The sequence below is a fragment of the Chroicocephalus ridibundus genome, chromosome 4, assembly GCF_963924245.1.
Source record: "Chroicocephalus ridibundus chromosome 4, bChrRid1.1, whole genome shotgun sequence".
In the NCBI taxonomy this organism is placed as follows: Eukaryota; Metazoa; Chordata; class Aves; order Charadriiformes; family Laridae; genus Chroicocephalus; species Chroicocephalus ridibundus.
Window position 1 is genome coordinate 69,624,352 of NC_086287.1, and position 19,240 is coordinate 69,643,591.

At 44.9% G+C, this 19,240-nt stretch overlaps 1 protein-coding gene across 3 annotated transcripts in view; it reads right to left on the reverse strand.

Moving 5' to 3' along the window:
• MAP4K5 (mitogen-activated protein kinase kinase kinase kinase 5) overlaps positions 1-14,838 on the reverse strand; it is a 68,700-nt gene extending 53,862 nt beyond the window's left edge. For 2 of the 3 annotated variants that reach the window (XM_063333793.1, XM_063333792.1), the window contains exons 1-2: positions 14,601-14,838; positions 14,095-14,298 (exon numbers count right to left, since the gene is read on the reverse strand). In XM_063333793.1, coding sequence (XP_063189863.1) covers positions 14,095-14,202 — 108 coding nt within the window. In that variant the 5' untranslated portion in view covers positions 14,203-14,298; positions 14,601-14,838. Of the gene's footprint in view, positions 1-14,094; positions 14,299-14,600 lie in introns of those variants that run through there. The other variant, XM_063333796.1, reaches the window with a different exon arrangement.
• Between the last annotated feature and the right edge of the window lie 4,402 nt (positions 14,839-19,240).

Consider the following 19,240-nt stretch of genomic DNA (forward strand, 5'->3'; position numbering starts at 1 on the left):
TCTCCTAGATGGGTGCATGTACCAAACCCATGCAGGTGTAATTACTGCAGTTCTGTGGGGCTCCCCCCCACACTTTTCTTTTATATAAAACAAAACAAGCAAAAACAACCCAAAATGCCCCACGGCCCCATCCTGAGAAAACCTAAATGGAGAACTGGACTGAATAAAGTGCTCAGTGCTGAGAGCACCTCCCTAACAGACGCTGGACACATTTTTCTCCTTCACACAGGAAGGTTGATGGATGGATTAAAAATGTAGGAGAAGGAACAAAAGATGAAAGCTTTAAAAAAAAAAAAAAAAAAAAAAAAAAAAAAAGCAGGCCGATTCTGTGAAATATTAATGCAAATCTTACTGAATGGGCTGAGATTTGTGCCAGACAGAAACAACTGTCTCTCCCTTCTCCAACAACCACCTCCTGAGGTGTGCCAGGAGCAGATGTCCAGCTAGTCTTTGCTGCTGGAAAAAGACATCTAATTTCTGATTTTCAGGGCTCTTGCTCTTTTAGGAGGCAGAAACACCCAGAGGCAATTGTTCACCCCGCAGTCTTCCAGCTGGATTTCTGAGACGGAGAGCAGGACGAGGCTCCTTTAGAGAGAAAGGCTTTCAGAAACCATGTCCTTAAGAGAGACTTTACAGAGTTATTACACTAAAAGAGAACAATCTCATACAACCACCACTGTTACTACTTTTCAGAATAAACGAAAAATAATGATTCACATGCTAATTTTACTTTTTGTATTTCTGAATTTCCTGCGTCAGCTAGTTTACACTGCAGCAGCACTCCCAAGATAGCCATCACTTTGGATATCAGAGCTGACTACTGTACAAAGACAAACATTGATTTTGTGGGTGCTCTCCAGATGGACACTGCCACTCCTCCTTCAAGCCAGGAACGTGCATCGGTACAAAGCGGGAGGCAAATTTCACAGCTGTCACTCCCCATTTCCACATTTACAGCACTTGCAGTTTCCCTTATTGAAAGGGCAGAACCCGGAACACACTAAAGTACCAGGGTTTAAAAAAAATCCACATTAAAACCTGAAACCCAGTGCAGTAAGACCTGCGGCTGGCACTCCTAAGCACAGCTATAATGCAAATAAGGCTTAAACGTATTTACTTTTACTGGCAGTTGGTGAAATTTAGATAGTGTATCTCTTGCAGAAAAAATTGGGAGGAGGGGAACCTACCTTTCACTCACAGACTTCAGACACGTTCTTACTCAAGGCCAATTAACTCAAGCAATAAGGGATTAAAAGCTCATTAAAGATATTAGGCCAACTCCTTTTATTCCAGCACAGAAAACCAGACTAAGGATTTGTATAAGCGAAGTGGCTTTAGAGATCTCAGCAGCCACTGAATCTCATTCATAGCAGTAACTACTGAAGGACAAAGACCTACGGTAATAAGGGTAAGAATAATAACAAAGCAAAGATCAGCACACGTCTTAACAACATTTATTTAAGAAAAAAAAAATAACAAAAGAAGTCAGCTATATGCTTCCAAGCAGAGGTTGGTTATTCTGCTATGAAATTTTCTTGGCAGGTCATCATTTGCAAAATATTTGGCATGATCCTTCTGAAATTGAAAAGATAAAGCTAGAAACTGACCCTGACCACAAAAGCACTATTTAGCAACTAATGCAGCATAAGAGAGACAAACAAATACCAGGAGAGAAAAAAAAAAAAAGCCCAATTTTGACTCATTTGGAGCAGATCACTGGCAAGAACCGAAACAGAAAAGAATCTCTTCAAGTTACAACTACATGCATTAGATTGTTTTGAAAGGCTATTAGAAATAGCTCACTTTCCTGAGGAATAATATACATTTTTTAATGTAAGATCACACAACTCAAAGAATGCCAATGAAGCTGCTAATATACTTAAGATTGAGTAGATGCCAAACAGCTTTACTGGCCAGGCTATAAAATAGGGGCAGGGAGGAACCCAAACCAACAACAACAAAAAAAACCCAACCTAAAAAACCTTCAAACATATTATTTAACTACAAAAAGAGAAGGATTTTAAAAGGGTTAATTCACCAAAACATACAAAGAATAAATGAACGGTTTTATTTTATTCTCATGCTGAATTCATTGATCACAACACAGGAAAACACCCCACAGAATTATGCACTACAAATTCAAGTAACATTAAAAAATTACATATTTTATCAGCTGCAGGGGAATTTATTTATTCATTAGAGATGAAAGAACTATGAGATGCATCAACCAAAATACCTGACAAGTACCTACGTCTCTTCTTTTCACTGAAAATAAATCAGTGCGAGTTGATCAGATACAGCACTCAGTCTCCGAACATCCCTACCAAGTCCAGACAGCACTATTAACCCCACTTCATGCGAAAGGAAGACACCAACATTTTTAATTGCAGGGAGGCTATGACAAACTTATGATTAGTTGTACATAACAAGGATGGAACCACTAAGCAACACGTCATAGTCACGCAGGAAATCCATGGCTGGGGTCCAAAGCACTGGACTGCGCTTTCCCATCACAACAAGGAATATGGCTTTCTAGGCAGGCAGGAAGAAGTCTCTAAAGGAAAAGGCAATGGAAGCAATTTTTTACTGCTTTGCGTTGTAACCATGAGTTAACTGACAGTAAGATGTGTCCCCTCTGAAAGGGGGAGCTAAGGAATCGCTGCTGGTATTTTAAAGAGGAGAAGAAACTTCAATTCTGAGATTGCATCTCTTACACCATCGCTATCTGCATGCAACTTCCTAAAACACCAGAAATACTTTCAGACCTACTTTCAGACTAGTCAGACTGAAATATCCAAGTGTATGCATTTTGCTCGGGGTTTTGTTTGTTTTATTGGAGTTATTTTGCCTAGAATTGCAGCCCTCCGTGCTGTAACCGAGCCGTGTCTGCAAGCTCTTTTTGAGCTATGGAATTTTTTTGGCAAACCCCTCTATCTTTCCACATCACACACAAGCTCTTCTGCAGTACCAAGCCTTCCAAACCCAGGATACAAACCTATATCCACTCCTTATTGTAATTTATTTGAGAGAACTCTGAGAGGTGCAGGTGAAAAATGTCGCTTTCAGTAGAAAAATCTAACTCCAACAAAGCTGTTCAGCAATTGCCTCCTTAAAATTTCAATTCCTCAGAGACAAACTCAGTTACAAAACCAAAAGGAACAAGCCATGACATTGTCTTCATGAATAAAATAGGTCTGGGTGCTTTGTTCTTTGTTGTTGTTATTGTTAAATAAAACAGCGACCAGAATAGAAAGAATGAATAAAAAAGCAGCCATGTAAATCAAAGAAGTTAAAAGAAAACTAGTTAAAAATAGGAGCAGGGAGATTCTTCTTCTGTAAACTTTGTTTTGCACCTGTACTGTATCAATCGTTACCTTCTTGGGATGGAAGATGGTCAAGACATAATGATTTGCCCTCCATTTCATTTGTGTATGTGTGTATACATACCGCAGTCTGCCTGACATCTGACTACTGGGACAGTACCACTGTTCAGCTGTTTCTATGTTTCTACTAGAATAACACCCAACATTTATTTACAACCTTAATTTTATATCTTATGGTGATGAAATGGAGATCAGTAGTATTTCTAATTCAGTAAGCAATTCTAAACCACAGCCTGGAATTCTGTTGAAATAAACAGAAATTGCATTTTGGTAATTTTTTTAATGAGGAAAATTTGAACTTTTAAATGGGCTAGATAAATGAGCAAGGTTAAGTATAAAGTATGTTTTGCACTTACACTGATTAAGTAAAAGAGGAAATATGCTGCCATTTCATTACAGATGATATCTTTCACTATTTTACAGCTCTTATCCTCTCACACCCTACTTTTAACCAGAATGAAGGAGAGAAAAGAACCTTTTTTTCCTTTTTAATTGTTTTCTCAATTTTGGCTGATCCACACATTTAAATGATGTAACTTGAAGAAAAAAAAAGTTTTTCTCCAGCTTAATCTACAGTTGTCAAACACCAGTTTCACTTCAGTTTCAAGCCCTTGGCCTGTGACTTCCCCACTTTACTGGTTCAACTTTCTTTAAAACATGGACTGAAAACATGCTGCTCAAACAATATTCATGCTACAGAAATTGTAGCATTACAGTAAATTAGGCCTGATGATTTAACTGACATTTTAACGATACAGGTTTGGGTTTTTTTCTTTTTGATTTTAATATACTAGAGAACACCTTCCATCTTCTCTTATTCCTCTGTTGAGGATAACATGGACAAGATTTCCTTAACATATACAAGATTTCCTCTTAGCATGAATTTATAACACCTGAGGGCTAATTCAGTTGCCCCATGCATTCAGTCCTCAGCATCCCGGTTGTCCTAAGAACTGCTATATTGGGAGGTTTGATGATCTGCACACCCACTTAGCAGAAAGGAGCAAGTGATAGGATCTTCCAGAAGTAAAACACTGACCTGTGGGGTTTTTTTCTGATGTAAGACAGCAGACAAAATCCAGGAAAGGAATGCAAAAGTAGTCCTGTAAATCAAAATAGATTCTAGCCACATCCTTAAGTAGAAACCCTAAGCTGTCACACTTAGGGTCACCCTAAGCTGTAGAAACCCTAAGCAGTACATATTACATGTACAATAAGGTCTCTGCAAGTATATTCCACCTGCAGGAAGATTAAGATCCCATCGTTGCCCTTCCCTGCACACAAACAGCAGAGACTGAATTCACATAACCAAAGGGCAACCGTACAGGGATCACGTGCAAATTCCACTTCAAGCTTCGGAATGCTTCCTGTAGCTAAAGAAAACGATATGCAGGGATGAAGTAATGAAAGCAGAAACCATGAGAGAGTAGGAGGGCCAAGGCTGTAACGTCAAATGAACTCAACGTCCAGAGACCTCAAATAAAGCTGATAAGGGAAATAGCCTGGCACCACGCCTCTCAGGGCAAACCCAGCGCTGCTGCCTGGTTGGAAGGCTGTATCTCACTTTCCACACACTGCCTGAAGCACCAAGGCTCCGAGAAACAGAGGCAACACCTGCTTCACCTCTTAGAGAATTTCATCATATCATACTTCCATGGAGAAAAGCCACAGCCTGCCTGTCCTCCTCCTCCACCCCTACAGGACCTGACTGCTGCTCAAGCCAGCACAGTCAGTCCATGCTCAAGGCATCCCACTGCAGGATTTAGACAAACCTCAACACCCACAGAATGAGAAAAAGGAAAAATTTATGTTCTTGTATCCTAAACAGGCGGTCGGTTGTGACTGCTGAAGAGATGGCAGATCATAAAATGTTCTCAAGGTCTCCCTACCCACCCTCCTAAGTCCCTTTGTTCCACGCTGCACACACACCCCACCCCCCCACCCCCACCCCCACCCCCCCCGCCGAGTTTGATATCATGAGCCAAATTTAAAAACAAACTCTCTAGACAGGAACTGTTTGGCAAAGTTTTAAAGGCACTATGTTAATCAAAAAGCTACTCTTGCCTCTTCACAATTAACCAAGAAGCAGGGGCTCAGAACTCAAGCAGCGCTTTAAATTTAAACAGAGACACGCCTGACAAAAGGAAACAGCGCTATCAGAAAATGCTTATCCTGTCCAAATACTGACCCAGACACCTCCTAAATATCATGCGGGAGAAGGTATTTTGACCACGCAGATAAATGCCGTCCAGCCTCAGAAACGCTTGCCCCTCGGGAGCTGCTAAGGCTACGCAAGCGATGCCCACACAGCTGAGCGAGCGTGGTTCCCTCCTGCCACATGTCCTACCAACAATGTCCTCCCCTGCAGAAGAAATCCTCGTATCGAGGCAGGGGGCATTTAAAATGGCAACGCTTCTTTCACAAAACCAGTTGTAAATGAAAAGAGATCTCAGCCGTTTAAAGGAATCGATCATTATATTTAAATTAACAGCTCCCCTCTGACAGACAATACAAATGTGAACACCTGCAAGGAATACATCAAATACTCTCCCTTACCCCACTGTGGACCGAGGGCATCAAAAGCAATTTCAGCTGCTGTTTTTAAACTCCTCGTAAATATAACACAAATACTCAAAGCTGTGAATCACTGAAGAGCAATGAACAGTCATCAGGCATTGCTTCCTGTCAAATTTTAATTCTTTAAGTTTTATCAAGTCAAAGTACATCTATAAAAGATGGTATGGCCCCACCTTTATTCTTTCTACCAACCATGTTTACATTTCCGTGCCTGTGCAAGAGACTTTACCCCTTATCTTCCCTTAAGACTAATGACTAAATCTCCCAAACATTTTTGGTAGTCTGATAATTATAATTCAACTATTATCTTGCATGTCTGTACATTAAACAGCAAGTTAAGGCAAATGTAACACAACTCTATATTGCTTCAATAGCAATGATCAGCAAACAGCCATACACACAGCTGCTAAAAAAAACAAGAATACAGCTTCTTGGGGTGGACCATCACGTTAAACGTAAGAAATGATGCCTTTATTGCTGCCCAGGAAAGAGCTACATAAAGAAAGCTCAAGACCAATTTCTTACCAATAAACTCACAGAATCCCCCTGCAATGACCTCTTCACTCTCTGAAGAGAAACAGCACTTGCCTTTCTGGACCATCTCAAAACTCACATTTCAATGGGCTATAAATCCAGCTGTTCACACTAACCTGAAAATATGTTTCATTCAGCTTTCTGGACATGCCCAGTCAAATCTTCCTCATCTCTATGAAAACACAAACCTTCTACACACCATATTCATGCAGAAGACACAAAAATAAGACTTGGGAGAAGAGTAACGCCAACATGCCAAGATACCAAATACGGCATTAAAGTTCAGTAAATGCAGCAGTTCTGGCCACCAGGACTGCGGGTCAGCTCAAAGCTTGGAGGGATATCCCTGACTGCATCTTGCAGGATCTTTTCACTATCTTCAGGAGCAGAGAAGTCAGCAGAAACACATATAGCAACGCACAGGACAGCAGACTAGGGAAAAGTACTGGAAGAGGCTAAGGCTTTGGAACAAAAGCCTTGGCACTTCTTATTCTCCCTCTTTTCCAACAAATTTCAGATTTTTTACTGCCTGCTCTTGATGTACTGACCAGCGTCTGCTCAAACCATATCCAATTTTTCAGCCAAGCCACTCTTGAACAGATTCCCTAAATGAGAAAAGGGAAAGGGGGTGGGAGATGCACGACAAATAATGCTGTCTGGTGCTGCCTGTGTAAACATGCTCTCCTGTCCAGCAAACCACAGCCTGGAGAAAAACGTGGTGGTACATAATATCAAAACCCTTCATTATAATTATTCAGATTGAGTTAACCCGTCAGAAAGATTACTCTAATTGGTGAGGCCAAATGGGAAGTTCAGATAAACTATCTCTGGCATGTCTCTTCCATAGGTATACTTGGCAAGGAGATCTGGGGAAGGTCTGGTGGAATAAAGTGTCTTCTGCTATTTTTCAACTACTGCCAGCATCAGGTCTACCTTATTTACCTACTCCCATTAAAAGCAAGGTAGCATCTGTTTCTATAGATGACAAACGCAAAATCTTGAACAAAATACCCTGCCATTCTCATGGACTTTTTATTAGAATCCCAGAATGCACTCAGGAACTCCAAAATTGCCATAAAGCACAAATCAGAGGTTGCTGCATCCACCAAACCTTGCCAAGTGCTCTTATTGCTAGGAAGCCTTCAGAAATCAGGGAAGAACTATTCCAACTTCTTCAAGAAATATAAAATCTGAAATCCTAACAAATGGCCAAGTATGAGAAGGTGGTCTTGGCAATCTAAATTGCAAGTCATCGGGGTTGCCTGGAGTTGAAGAACAACTTTTACGAATATGGAGACCTACCCATTTTGCATTGCTCTCAAATGGAATCACCTTGGGTTGATGCTGCCATTTCCAGCTGTAACCCAGAAGCCAGGTGCCAAACACAAATAAAGGTAGCAAGCATATTTGTTTTTCCAGCTGCAGAGCGGATGGACAGTTGCTGGTGTCAGCAAAATAAGCTGGCCAACTCAGTTACGGCCTTGCTAACAGGAAGAGCTATTCTCTCTGACGTGGATGATATGCGCACTTCTACCATGCACCTCAGCCGATGGAACTGGGAATCACTCAGGCACCTCATGCTATAAATCTTGGACACGTTCAACGTTACACAAATGCATTGGAAATGAAAATGATCACTGCATCTTCTGGTGACAAAGATGAAGTAGATACCGGTATGCAAATGTTCTGATCTTCGATCTGTTCTTCCTTCTCAGAGATTTCCTCTGCTGCTGGGGGGGTGGCTGGTGTGTGTGTTTCAAAGGGGATGCACAAACTGCACTATCCACTCCTCTGAATGGATATCTCGCATTGAAACAGAACTCTGGGGTGGAAGGCAGAAAAGACATGGCTCATGTAAAGCACCTCTCGTGTTAGAGACTGGTCTCCAAAAACGTGTGTAACATGCAGGGAACAAAAGAACACGCTCTGGTTAACTCCTTCGTGTGCAAGTCTGCAGGATGCCTCAGCCTCCCTCACTGACTGTACCACAGATAAATGAGAAATAACAAAATCATCTACCCAGCAGAATGTCTCCTGAAGGACGAGTACTAGACAGTATACCACAGCTGAGGACTATGTCAGAGACAAGGCTGGTACCAATAGGACATTAAACTCAACAGGCTCTTGGTTCCTCTTTGGCTTAAGAGACCCTGGCTCCAGCCTTGGTATTTGCTGATGGCAGCACACTGAGAAGTTGCTACCACTCTTTTCTTGGGCTCCTCCGAGGACCTAATCCAGGAGGACAACTCTCTTCAAAAGAGCTGGAAAAGAAATCAGACTTTATTTTTAAGATTTCAGAGACTACCTGCTTTTGAAAGTAAGTGACAAGGAGAAACAGACATAGGGAGAAACATTCTATTCCCACCACATAACCTACCATTAACAGAAAACATGAGCAAAGGTAATATTTAATGCCAAACAGCTTTGAATGTTCTGCGACAAAGACCAAACGCTTAATAAGAAAAAAAAGATTACAAATGGAAAAGCAAGGGCTTCCCCCCAACTCCTGAATATCCTAACAGAAAGTGTCAATAAGCCGCTGAGTATCTTAGTTCTCAGAAATAAATATATATATATATATATATCCTACTGACTGCATCCTTCAAGAAAAGCGTGCAATTTCCCAGAAGAGAAACTCAACAGCAACAAGAAGAAGCTCAACAGCGCTGGTTCGATGCCATTCTAAACACCCTTCGTATGGAAAACCAAGAGTACGCAGAGTTCAGGCATGGCTACAGCAAACACTTCTAACCAGAAGGCTTTGATCTGGAGAGGAAGAGTGGAATCCCCCAATGTGGCAGATGTTTTATGGTAATTTATATGCGTAAGCAACGTATATTCACCAGGGACAGAAGTGCTGAATCAGGGATGGCCAATCCAATTGGCGTGCAGCTGCCAAAACATATTTGTATGAAGTTGAGAGTACGTGATTAAAAACTGTCATAGCCATAATTGTACTCTGTCTGGTATTAAAACAAAGCCTCAATACTCCATTCTTAACCTGTTGACTTTAAGAAGTTGAATGCTTTAACCAGTAAATTCTCATGATCTGCGAAATTAAGACTGACGTTAAGAATTATTTTCCAAATACCAAATGCAGGTTCTCAACGGCTTCTGACTGCACCAGGAATTCTACTCCAGAGCTCTGAGAACAAGGCACTGGCCACACATGCAGGGCTGAAACCTGACTGAAGCTGGACAGAGTCCCACTTTTATGGCAACCTTTAAAAAAAAAAACAAAATTTTTTTAAAACCATATTTGAGTAACAGAGTCTGTCTGCCACGATCCAATTTCATTGCTCACTATTCTCCTGCAGCAGTGATCAGTGTCAAACCAGTACAGGTTTCTTCTAAGTTAATGCCTTTACCTGGTACAGAAGATGAAAAAAAAATCCAAAGAGAATAAGAAAGACTGAGCAGGTGACTCAAGAAGGAATGTCATTTCCATGATATTTAATAAAAATCCATTTCTTGTTTACAGATAGTTTCTGCTATTAATTTGGTACATTTCTCTCCCCCTATGCTTACTTCTACAGAAAGCTACTGTAGCACTGTTCACAATCCTGCTTGGAAAATCCCAAACAAGACGGCTTTAGAATTGCTGCACAAGATCATATTTGATCATCGCTGCACAGTGAGGACAGACATCCAGCTATTCATCCCGCAAAGGCAGCCTGCAGGGGGGTGCTGGGCTGAGAAAATACATGATCTTTCAGCTCAGCTGCCAAACAAGAGCATTCAAAAAGACAGTCTGCATAAGCCATCCTTTTGTTCCCCTTCTCCAAAATCGAAGATTAGTTAAAACTCTGTTTGGGATGCTTGCATTAAAAAACACAAGCCCTGTACAGCTGGGGGAGAAGGAGACAGAGGAGGTAGTACTGAGGAGAAGTCTTTTGCTCCCCTGTAGTTAACAGGCTGATGGTGAAAGCACTCCCACATGTAGGCTTTAAATTCCTTTTTATGTGCAAAGGGTGGTGACCCCATATCTCTCACCATGACACAGGGTGTTATTTCCCCTAAACCTCTCCACCAAACCTATTTTGAGTCATTAATAAATACTCAAATAAAAAGTCCATGCAAGAAATCCCAGTAAGATACAGCTGAAGTAAATTATCACCCTAATACACTACTTGTTTTCTAAGTCCCTTCAGGACACCGACATCTACAAATACGTATCACCTAACGACTTGATGTTCTGATGCAACCAAACCGCTCAAGCTAACCAAAACAGGCTAGTCTTACACTATCCCAAGTACTTCCGGAAAATACCATCGACTGCAGAAACACGTACTTACACAGCTGACGATGTGAACTTGGTATCAAAACTGCCTTATACAAATGAGACTACAAGGCCTTACAGAAAAGCTGCAGGTTCACCGACAGGTCACGCTGGCATGAAAACCCATCCTGGGAAACATCTAACCACGCTATGGGAGTTTACCTGGGATGGGATCTGATGGGCCACTTCCTAGTGCTGGAGATTACATTCCACTTACAGTTTCTAGCAGCTTTTTGAATTTTCTGCCCTAAGACACTGGTCAACTGGATGTTTCTGCATTAACATACCCCCCCCAATGTCTATTTCAGCTTGACCCCGCAGATGCATGCACAAACCTATATCATTTTAAAATACTGCTTTGAGACTTTCATGTATATGAACAAGGAGGGGAAACAGAAATCTTGCCAGAAAAGCCAAATTAAAACCTCACTCCTGTATACCTCACTTTGGCATTGTTAAGGGATACAATGCCGAGGATGCTAACCAGTTGACAGAGAGTGGGGACAAAAAAAAACAACATACTGTCAGCAAATTATTAAGTTCCAGTGAGTACCCAATCTTCATTATTACAGCCTCTTTCAAAACTCAGTAATTTAAGATAGCTTGATACGATGCTTTGAGAAATAAATTATTCCAATTAGAATAGAATTGGCTTAACTGTCATATCCTCTGTTAAGAAGAAAAAAAGCTTTCCCAACACAGATGAGACAACTAATGCGTTAGGACTGTAATGGAAATTGTTACTTCCAAGACTGGTAGACCCAAACTTGGACCTACTTTGACATGCTGTGAATAGGTAAGAGAATCATTTATTTATGGATGGTTTCTCCCCCACCCTGAAATGCACTTTGGGGGAAAAATAATTATTAAAACAACATCAACAATCCAGTACTTACGAGCAACCCTACAATCAGCCATTGTGTGCCATGTGACAGACGAGAAAAAGCCCCACAAACACTAAGAAAACACATTTCAGTTTTAAGCTTCCATAGTAGTAATGAAAAGCAAAGTGGGTAGATTTTTAGAAAGGCCTTAAATATTCTTCTGTAACCTAATAGCGAACACAAATATTTGCTTAACCTCCGCCTTCAACATCCAAAAAAGAACCAATTACTCTAAAAGCTACCAAATGCCCCAAGAAGAATTTGAGGCATGAACCACTGCCACCAAAAAGCATCTGAGGAAGAGGCAGATCTCCCACAGTCAGAAAGGCTGCCTCATTTAGACATCCTAAAAACAACTGTGCTGGAGACGCTGGTGACTCATTATTAGCGATGGAGCAGAGAAACCACTTGAAGAGGTGAGAGGAAAATTCCATTTTAATTTAAGAGCGCTCTCTAGCAAACCTTGCCCGAGCTCTGCAATGTTACAACAATCGGATATTCACTAAGAAATGCATTTTATAAACACTACTGACAGTCCTCAGCAAGCACAAGATGTGCCATGTGTGCTAAGAAGAGATTTACCATGGACCAAGAAAAATAAAAGCACAATGTTTATACATTAAGTCCTTTAAAGAAAAAAGGTTTACCTTAGTCACTTTTAAAATTAATGTCAATTACTTTAAAAAATAAGTTTGCTTTGCATATTTGTCATAACAGCCAGTGCCATCCAACTCAGTATTGCCTCAATACAGTTCCTCCCTGTTGCAGGGCTTTATAAAAACAAAGAGCAAACCAATGACCTAGAAACAAATGTAGGCTCTCAAACTACTTTAAACTCATTAACTTTATACTTGCTTTAGACTCATAACAATGTCTAAAAAGACTGCCAAAGACTTTGATTTAAATTCACCAAGTTGCACTACGAGAAGGTTTGGGTTTATTCCTATCTGAAATGGTTTCAGGAACAGAAGGCACATTTTTCATAACCCAAAGAATGGAGGGAGGAGGGCAGGGCTGTGAGGTTGGTTTTTTTTTTTTTTTTTTTTTAAAGGGGATATGTTTACATGGCAGAGAGCAGAGCCATGCATTCAAACCAGCTCCGGAACCGGAAGCTGTATGACATGTCAGCACAGCTCTCCGCTAATTACCAGGATAACGAGAAGCAGAATATTTCTTTTTCCACAAAGAGCAAAGGGATGACACAAAAATACTCCTCTGCAATGCAACTAGTTATTTCTCATTGTGCTGCCCTCCCTGTACTATGCAGGCATACTCAGACAAAGTAGCTCAAGGTGTGTTGAGTTCCTGATTTATGAAACCTGAAAGGTCCTTTTAAAGGATTTAGCGCTAGATTCCCTAGCAAAGTGGAGTGATCTGTGCACAGCACTCTAGGAGAGGTAAAAAAAAAAAAAGAAAATAGAAAGGACAGTAAATATGCACCAAGAAAACTTTTAAAAATAACTCCCCCAGGCCATAAGTAACCATTTCAAAGGGGTGGTGGGAATAGGATCCATCTACAAAACTTCAATTTGAACATTAGCGAAGAGCCCTCCCCCAGCGTGAGCAATTACTGCTGCCTTTCATGTGGCAGAGTAACACACCTTTTCTTGTAAGGTTGGCTGCGTCAGGTCTATTTTAAACACAACAGCATTACAAAGTAAAATATCACAGCCACTCTTCCCATGCAGCTGAAAATGCAGATTGCCAAACGCAAGCCAAAAACTTTAAGGCTTCTTTTATAAGCAACCGAAGCCTTCAAACTGCTGAGCATCCCCAACACTTGGGGAAGGGGCTCCCAGAGAAGCACACAGAGAGGAATGCGCTATGCCTGCGGTGCTGAGGGACACGGTTTAGTGGTGGACTTGGCAGAGCTAAGTTGATGGCTGGACTCGATGATCTTAAAGGTCTTTTCCAACCTAAACGATTCTATGATTCCATGCTCATACCACCCCGTTTCCCATGGCCGTGGCTCTGGTGATGTGAGCACCGTTTCAAGAGCATCTACCGGACTTGCAGCACTAACTGTACCGCGAGCTGTAACTCCGTTCCAGCTTCTGAAGAGCTTTAATCTGCTTCTGCCTTTTGCAAGCTATTATTAACCTCACGGATAAACTTGCACCCTTTTAATCAGGTGCTTTAACTGATGCGTTCTGGAAACAGGTACATCAGACAGACATCCTCTGCCTTCTCCAGCAGTAACACGGGAAGTATCATTCACCAGTTCAAACCTCTAAGAAATCAGTGAGGGGACTGGTAAAACGGACCCGTCGCCCACACTGCAAGCCAATTCATTTTAAATAGAAGTGTTAGACGGGGAGGGGAACCTCACGCCTTGCCAGGGCTGCCCCCAGGTTTGCAGGAGCCACCGTCTCCCAGCCCGTCCCTTGTCGCCCCGAGCCCGGCCCCGCCGTGAGGGGACCCCCGGAGCGGCGCTCACCTTGTAGACATCGCCGTAGGTGCCGCTGCCCACCCGCTGGATCAGCTCGTAGTCCTGCTGCGGGTTCCGCCTCAGGATATCCCCGCTCGGCCGCGCCGCCGGCTCCATCTCCGGCCACCCGCCGAGGGAAGGGCAGCAGCGGCCGCTTTCCTCCTCGTCCCGCCGGCCGGGGATGCTCCTAACGCGGCAGCCGGCCCATGGCTCCTGCGGCGGAAAGCGCCTGCTGAGGGGGGGTAGCTCCCGGGGCGGCCTCCGGGCCGCGGCCGCCGAGACAAAGGCGGGTAGCCGGCGGTTGCCACGGCAGTTGGCGGCCCGGCGGCGGTGGGCAGCGCCCGGGGCAACGGGGAAAGGACGAACCCGGCGGGGAGCAACGGCCCCGAGCGCTGTGGGGAGGGAGGTCCCGTCCCGCCGGCGCTGAGGAGGCGCCGCGGCCCGCCCGCCGCCGGCCGGGGCAGCCGCCGGCCCGCCCGCAGCCAGGCCCGCAGCAAGGCCGGGCCGGCTCCTACCTGCGCGCCCACAGCCCTTTGTCCCGCCGCAGAGGGAGAGCCGCCGCCGCCTCCTCCCACCGCGGCCCCGCGCTCCTCCCCGGCTCCGCCGCGGCCCCGGCCCCCCACGCACGCACCGCCCGGCCAAGCCGGGACGGGTCGGGTCGGGACGGGACGGGTCGGGACGGCACGGCAGCGGGGCCTCCGCGACGCCGCAGCGCCACAGCGCGGCCAACAGCACCGGCACCGCCGCGGCCCTTCCTCCCCTCTTCCCTCTCCTCCCCTCCTCTCCCTCCTGCCCGCCCGCTTCCCTCCCTCCGCCCCTCAGCAGCCGGCAGCACGGCCGGAGCCCGCAGGCCGCTCTCCCCCGGCGGCGGGGGGGGTCTCCGTGCCCGGTAGGGACAGAAGCAGGGGTGCGGCTGGGCCGCGGTGGGGCTGGAGGCCTCACTGCCCGGCCTGGAGGTGCCCACCGTGAGCCTCCACTGACAGGGAGCCTGGGGCTGCCACATCGTGGACCTCATAGAATGGTATCATGGAATGGTTTTGGGTTGGAAGCGGCCTTAAAGATCATCTGGTTCCAGCCCCCTGCCCTGGGCAGGGACACCTCCCACCAGACCAGGTTGCTCCAAGCCCCGTCCAGCCTGGCCTTGAACACCTCCAGGGATGGGGCAGCCACAGCTTCTCTGGGCAACCTGGGCCAGGGGCTCACCACCCTCACAGCCAAGAATTTCTCCCTCATATCTGATCTAAATCTCAGTTTAAAACTGTCCCCCCTTGTCCCATGGCTCCCCTCCCTGATCCAGAGTCCCTCCCCAGCTTTCCTGGAGCCCCTTTAGGGACTGGAAGGGGCTGGAAGGTCTCCGCGGAGCCTTCTCTTCTCCAGGCTGAACCCCCCCAGCTCTCTCAGCCTGTCCTCACAGCAGAGGGGCTCCAGCCCTCCCAGCATCTCGATGGCCTCCCCTGGCCCAGCTCCAAGAGGGACATGTCTTGGCTGTGGAGAGACAGGTGTGGGGGCAGGCATGGCTTTTGGGCTGTTGCTCTTGTTTTGAGTCAGGAGGACAGCCCCCAGCTTGCCTACACCACATATATATTATATTTATATCCATCTGTATGCTTCTGCCAAACACCAGGTTGAGCTTTCCACCTTTGACACCAGAACTGTTCCTGTACATGCTGGTAGGGGTTATCACAGCTGCTATGGCAGAACCCCAGAGAGGCTCTGAGGTATGAGAGGAGGAGGAGGAAGATGAGGATGTACCAGCTGGGGGGAACAGGGACACAGACTGCGTAGGACTCCCTGGGTCAGTGAGTCTCATCCTGTGCAACCTGGACTGCAACCTTGCAACTGCATCACGTAATCCTTTTTGTGGGCTAATCAAGCACAGCGGTATTTAGCTTTGTGGGCAGTCGGTGCAATGATAGTCACACAAGAAAGAACTGGGACTTGTTGGGACTTGTCTCCTTGGACTCCTAAAGTCAAAAAAGCTCCTGTGAAACTGCAAGATGGAAAGTATTCTGTATCTGCCTTTCCCTCTTTGGAGAACAATTATTTTCAGCAAGGCAGCTGAAATTCTGAGCAAAACTCACCTATGGTCTCTCAAATGAGTGCTAAACAATTTAAGAAACCCAAAGGTGGGCATACGGAGTAGAGGAATGCTGGAAATTAGCAGTAGTATTTGCTGCACGTAAAATCATTCAGGAGGTGTGATTTTCTAGGCGCAAAAAATACCACATACTCAGTGCAGGAAATACGTTTGCAAAAGTTAGGTAGAAAAAAATGAAATGGATGCCAGATGTACAAGTCTCTTCGGTGCTCAGGACTCCGGATTGGTTATTTAAGAACAGATTCTGCCTCTTTGGCAGTGAGACAGCCCACGCAGGTCCAATATAGTCTATCGACAAAGTAGCTGGGTACTGATTCGCAGTGTAAAATGGAGTCTGGGTTTTAAGCTTACTCCAGCACATTTAGAAATCCTACACGCAAGTAGTACCTGAAACAGCGCTGCTGATTGCATAAGCTTTTCCTTCAGAACACAGGCTGTGAAGCACAACTCATTAGCATCGGCGTGTTGCTTTAGGTTAAACTCAAAGGCAACGCATGCAGACTCCCGGGAATCGCATAGTGGCATATGATTTTATTGGGTTTTTATTTACGGGCTCGTTTGAAACGGTGTGTGTCAGAAGCAGGCTGCAAAATGTAAACTGTCCCGCTTCCAGAGAGACAGGGCAGCACGGGACTGCTCACCTAAAGAGATTTGCATTTAATTTCCCCTTGTACTCTGAAAGCCTTCTACATCCTGTATATTCTCTCCAACATAAATACGTAAGTTTTCCTGAACACCCAGCAAATAAGAAACTATTTACCCTTTAGGGAGCTGTATTTCCTCAAGCGATTTTTAACAAAGCAATTACCTCTCCCCCCATAAATTAGCTTCCTGCACTCCTGATAGCGAGCTGTTTGTGTCCTTTTTCTTTTCTCTTCCTCGGCTGGGGGTTCCAACGCCGCTTTTCACTCTACTGATTTGCTGCTCCTGACAAGCCATCAGATGACAGCCCAGGAAAGAAGCCATTTCATTTTCCAGTAGCAGATGGTGCGTTAAGACTTGGCCTCCTAGAATGTCTTAGGACCCAAGGGCCATCCGACGACTGCGATTTAATGCAAAAGCTCCTGTATTGACCACTGTTTTCTCCTTGCTGGGTTAATCTTCACTTCCCAGCTGGTGGTGCCGTTGCCCAGGTTGCCAGTGGTGAAGGGTGAGCCCTCAGAGCCCACCTGGTGATCCTTTAGTCCGCCTTCCCCAGCTGGGTCTCGGTCCCGGCTGGAAGCACTACTGGAAAATGTACATAAATAACAGCAGCACCAGGACTGTATTACTAGTGCCATTTCACGATGAGAAAAATGAAGTTGTGCAAGGCATACGGTGCAAGACACGGCCGGAATCTATACACTGCCAGGCATATACTCTTGAACACACGCCGACTCCCACTCTGTATTTTCCAGCCTAGACCACGTTGCTTTTCTGGTCAAGCGTGTTAAGGAATGTGCTTTTATGCAGCATCTTTCGTCTGGATGGGTCCCAGCCTTAAAAAGAATGTTAAGTGGTTTTACATAAGGCATTACGTAGGATTAGAGAATGTGATCTGTTTGCATTGTAGTCTTAAGAGGAAGAACAGCCAAGGTTATTTTAATGAGACATTGAGATTTATCTGGTAACGGTAGATGCAAAACTGTAGAAATTTCTAACTGAACAATATAAACAAGGTGGTTTTAAAAGCAGCAGAATGTGCCGTGTGTGTGAATGCGTGTTCATTGTCAAATAAGAAACTCCGAGCTATGAAACAGCAGCATGAAGCAAAAATACTTCAGCCCTAGTTTTCATCAGGCTGCTAAAACGCCTTTAATTTCACATAGTCTAACAACCTCACACAGAAGGTATTCAAAGCTATTCTGTGGGCTTGCTTCATGTTTGTGGGGTGTTTGAATAATAAAATAGTTCAGCTGCACGGCAATGCCGTGCTCATGAATCAACCTGAGGGCCTGCAGTGTTTCCTGCTCATTGATTCCTGCAATACACTGTATTTTACATCAGACTTCATTGTTGCAGACACCAGACAGGCTCTCAAGAAATGCTGCAGCATCTTCCCTATGATTTGAGATGCTGCTTTTCTTTTCCTAAGTTTGTGGTTTGGATTTTTCAGGCTGATTTTTTCCTCACTGAGGCATTGAGCAGCCTGGTCTAATGGGAGGTGTCCCTGCCCAGGGCAGGGGGCTGGAACTAGATGATCTTTAAGGTCCCTTCCAACCCAAACCATTCTGTGATTCTATGAAACACATGTTGTTGCTACACCCCGTCTCCCCGTGGCCATGAGTAAGGGCCCTGCAGAGGAGCTATTTCCAGGCTTCTCACCTATTTCCATCTTCCCACCACGAAATCCAGTTCTGCCTGTGATAGGCGGAATGCTGAACCTACTCAAGCTTCTCGGTGTCACCTCGGCAGCTCTCAGTGCTGGTAATTCTGATAACTACAGAAGATGCCTGGGAAAAAATAAAGAGTAAGGGGTAAGGGAACTCCGAAGGGAACATGCTATTTCTGTTGCAGGAGAAGAAAGAGCGAGAGGTCTTGGCAAGGTGGATGTGAGGTACGCAGCCAGGGGAGTAGCTTTGGGCAAGAGAAGAAGGAGGAGATGGCATCCAGGCCTGTTAGATGCTTCTTATGTCCAGTGTGGGAATGTATTTGCTCAAGAATTTCACCTCTGCTATGAGGACAGGCTGAGAGAGTTGGGGGGTTCAGCCTGCAGAAGAGAAGGCTCTGCGGAGACCTTGGAGCCCCTTCCAGTCCCTAAAGGGGCTCCAGGAAAGCTGGGGAGGGACTCTGGATCAGGGAGGGGAACCATAGGACGAGGGGGAACCGTTTTAAACTGGAAGAGGGGAGATTTAGACTAGAGAGAAGGAAGACATTTTTTACACTGAGGGTGGTGAGACACTGGCCGAGGTTGCCCAGAGAGGTGGGAGATGCTCCATCCCTGGAAACATTCCAGGCCAGGTTGTACGGGGCTCTGAGCAACCTGATCTAGTCGAAGATGTCCCTGCTTATGGCAGGGGGTTGGACTAGATGGGCTTTAAAGGTCCCTTCCCACCCAAACCATTCTGTGATTCTATG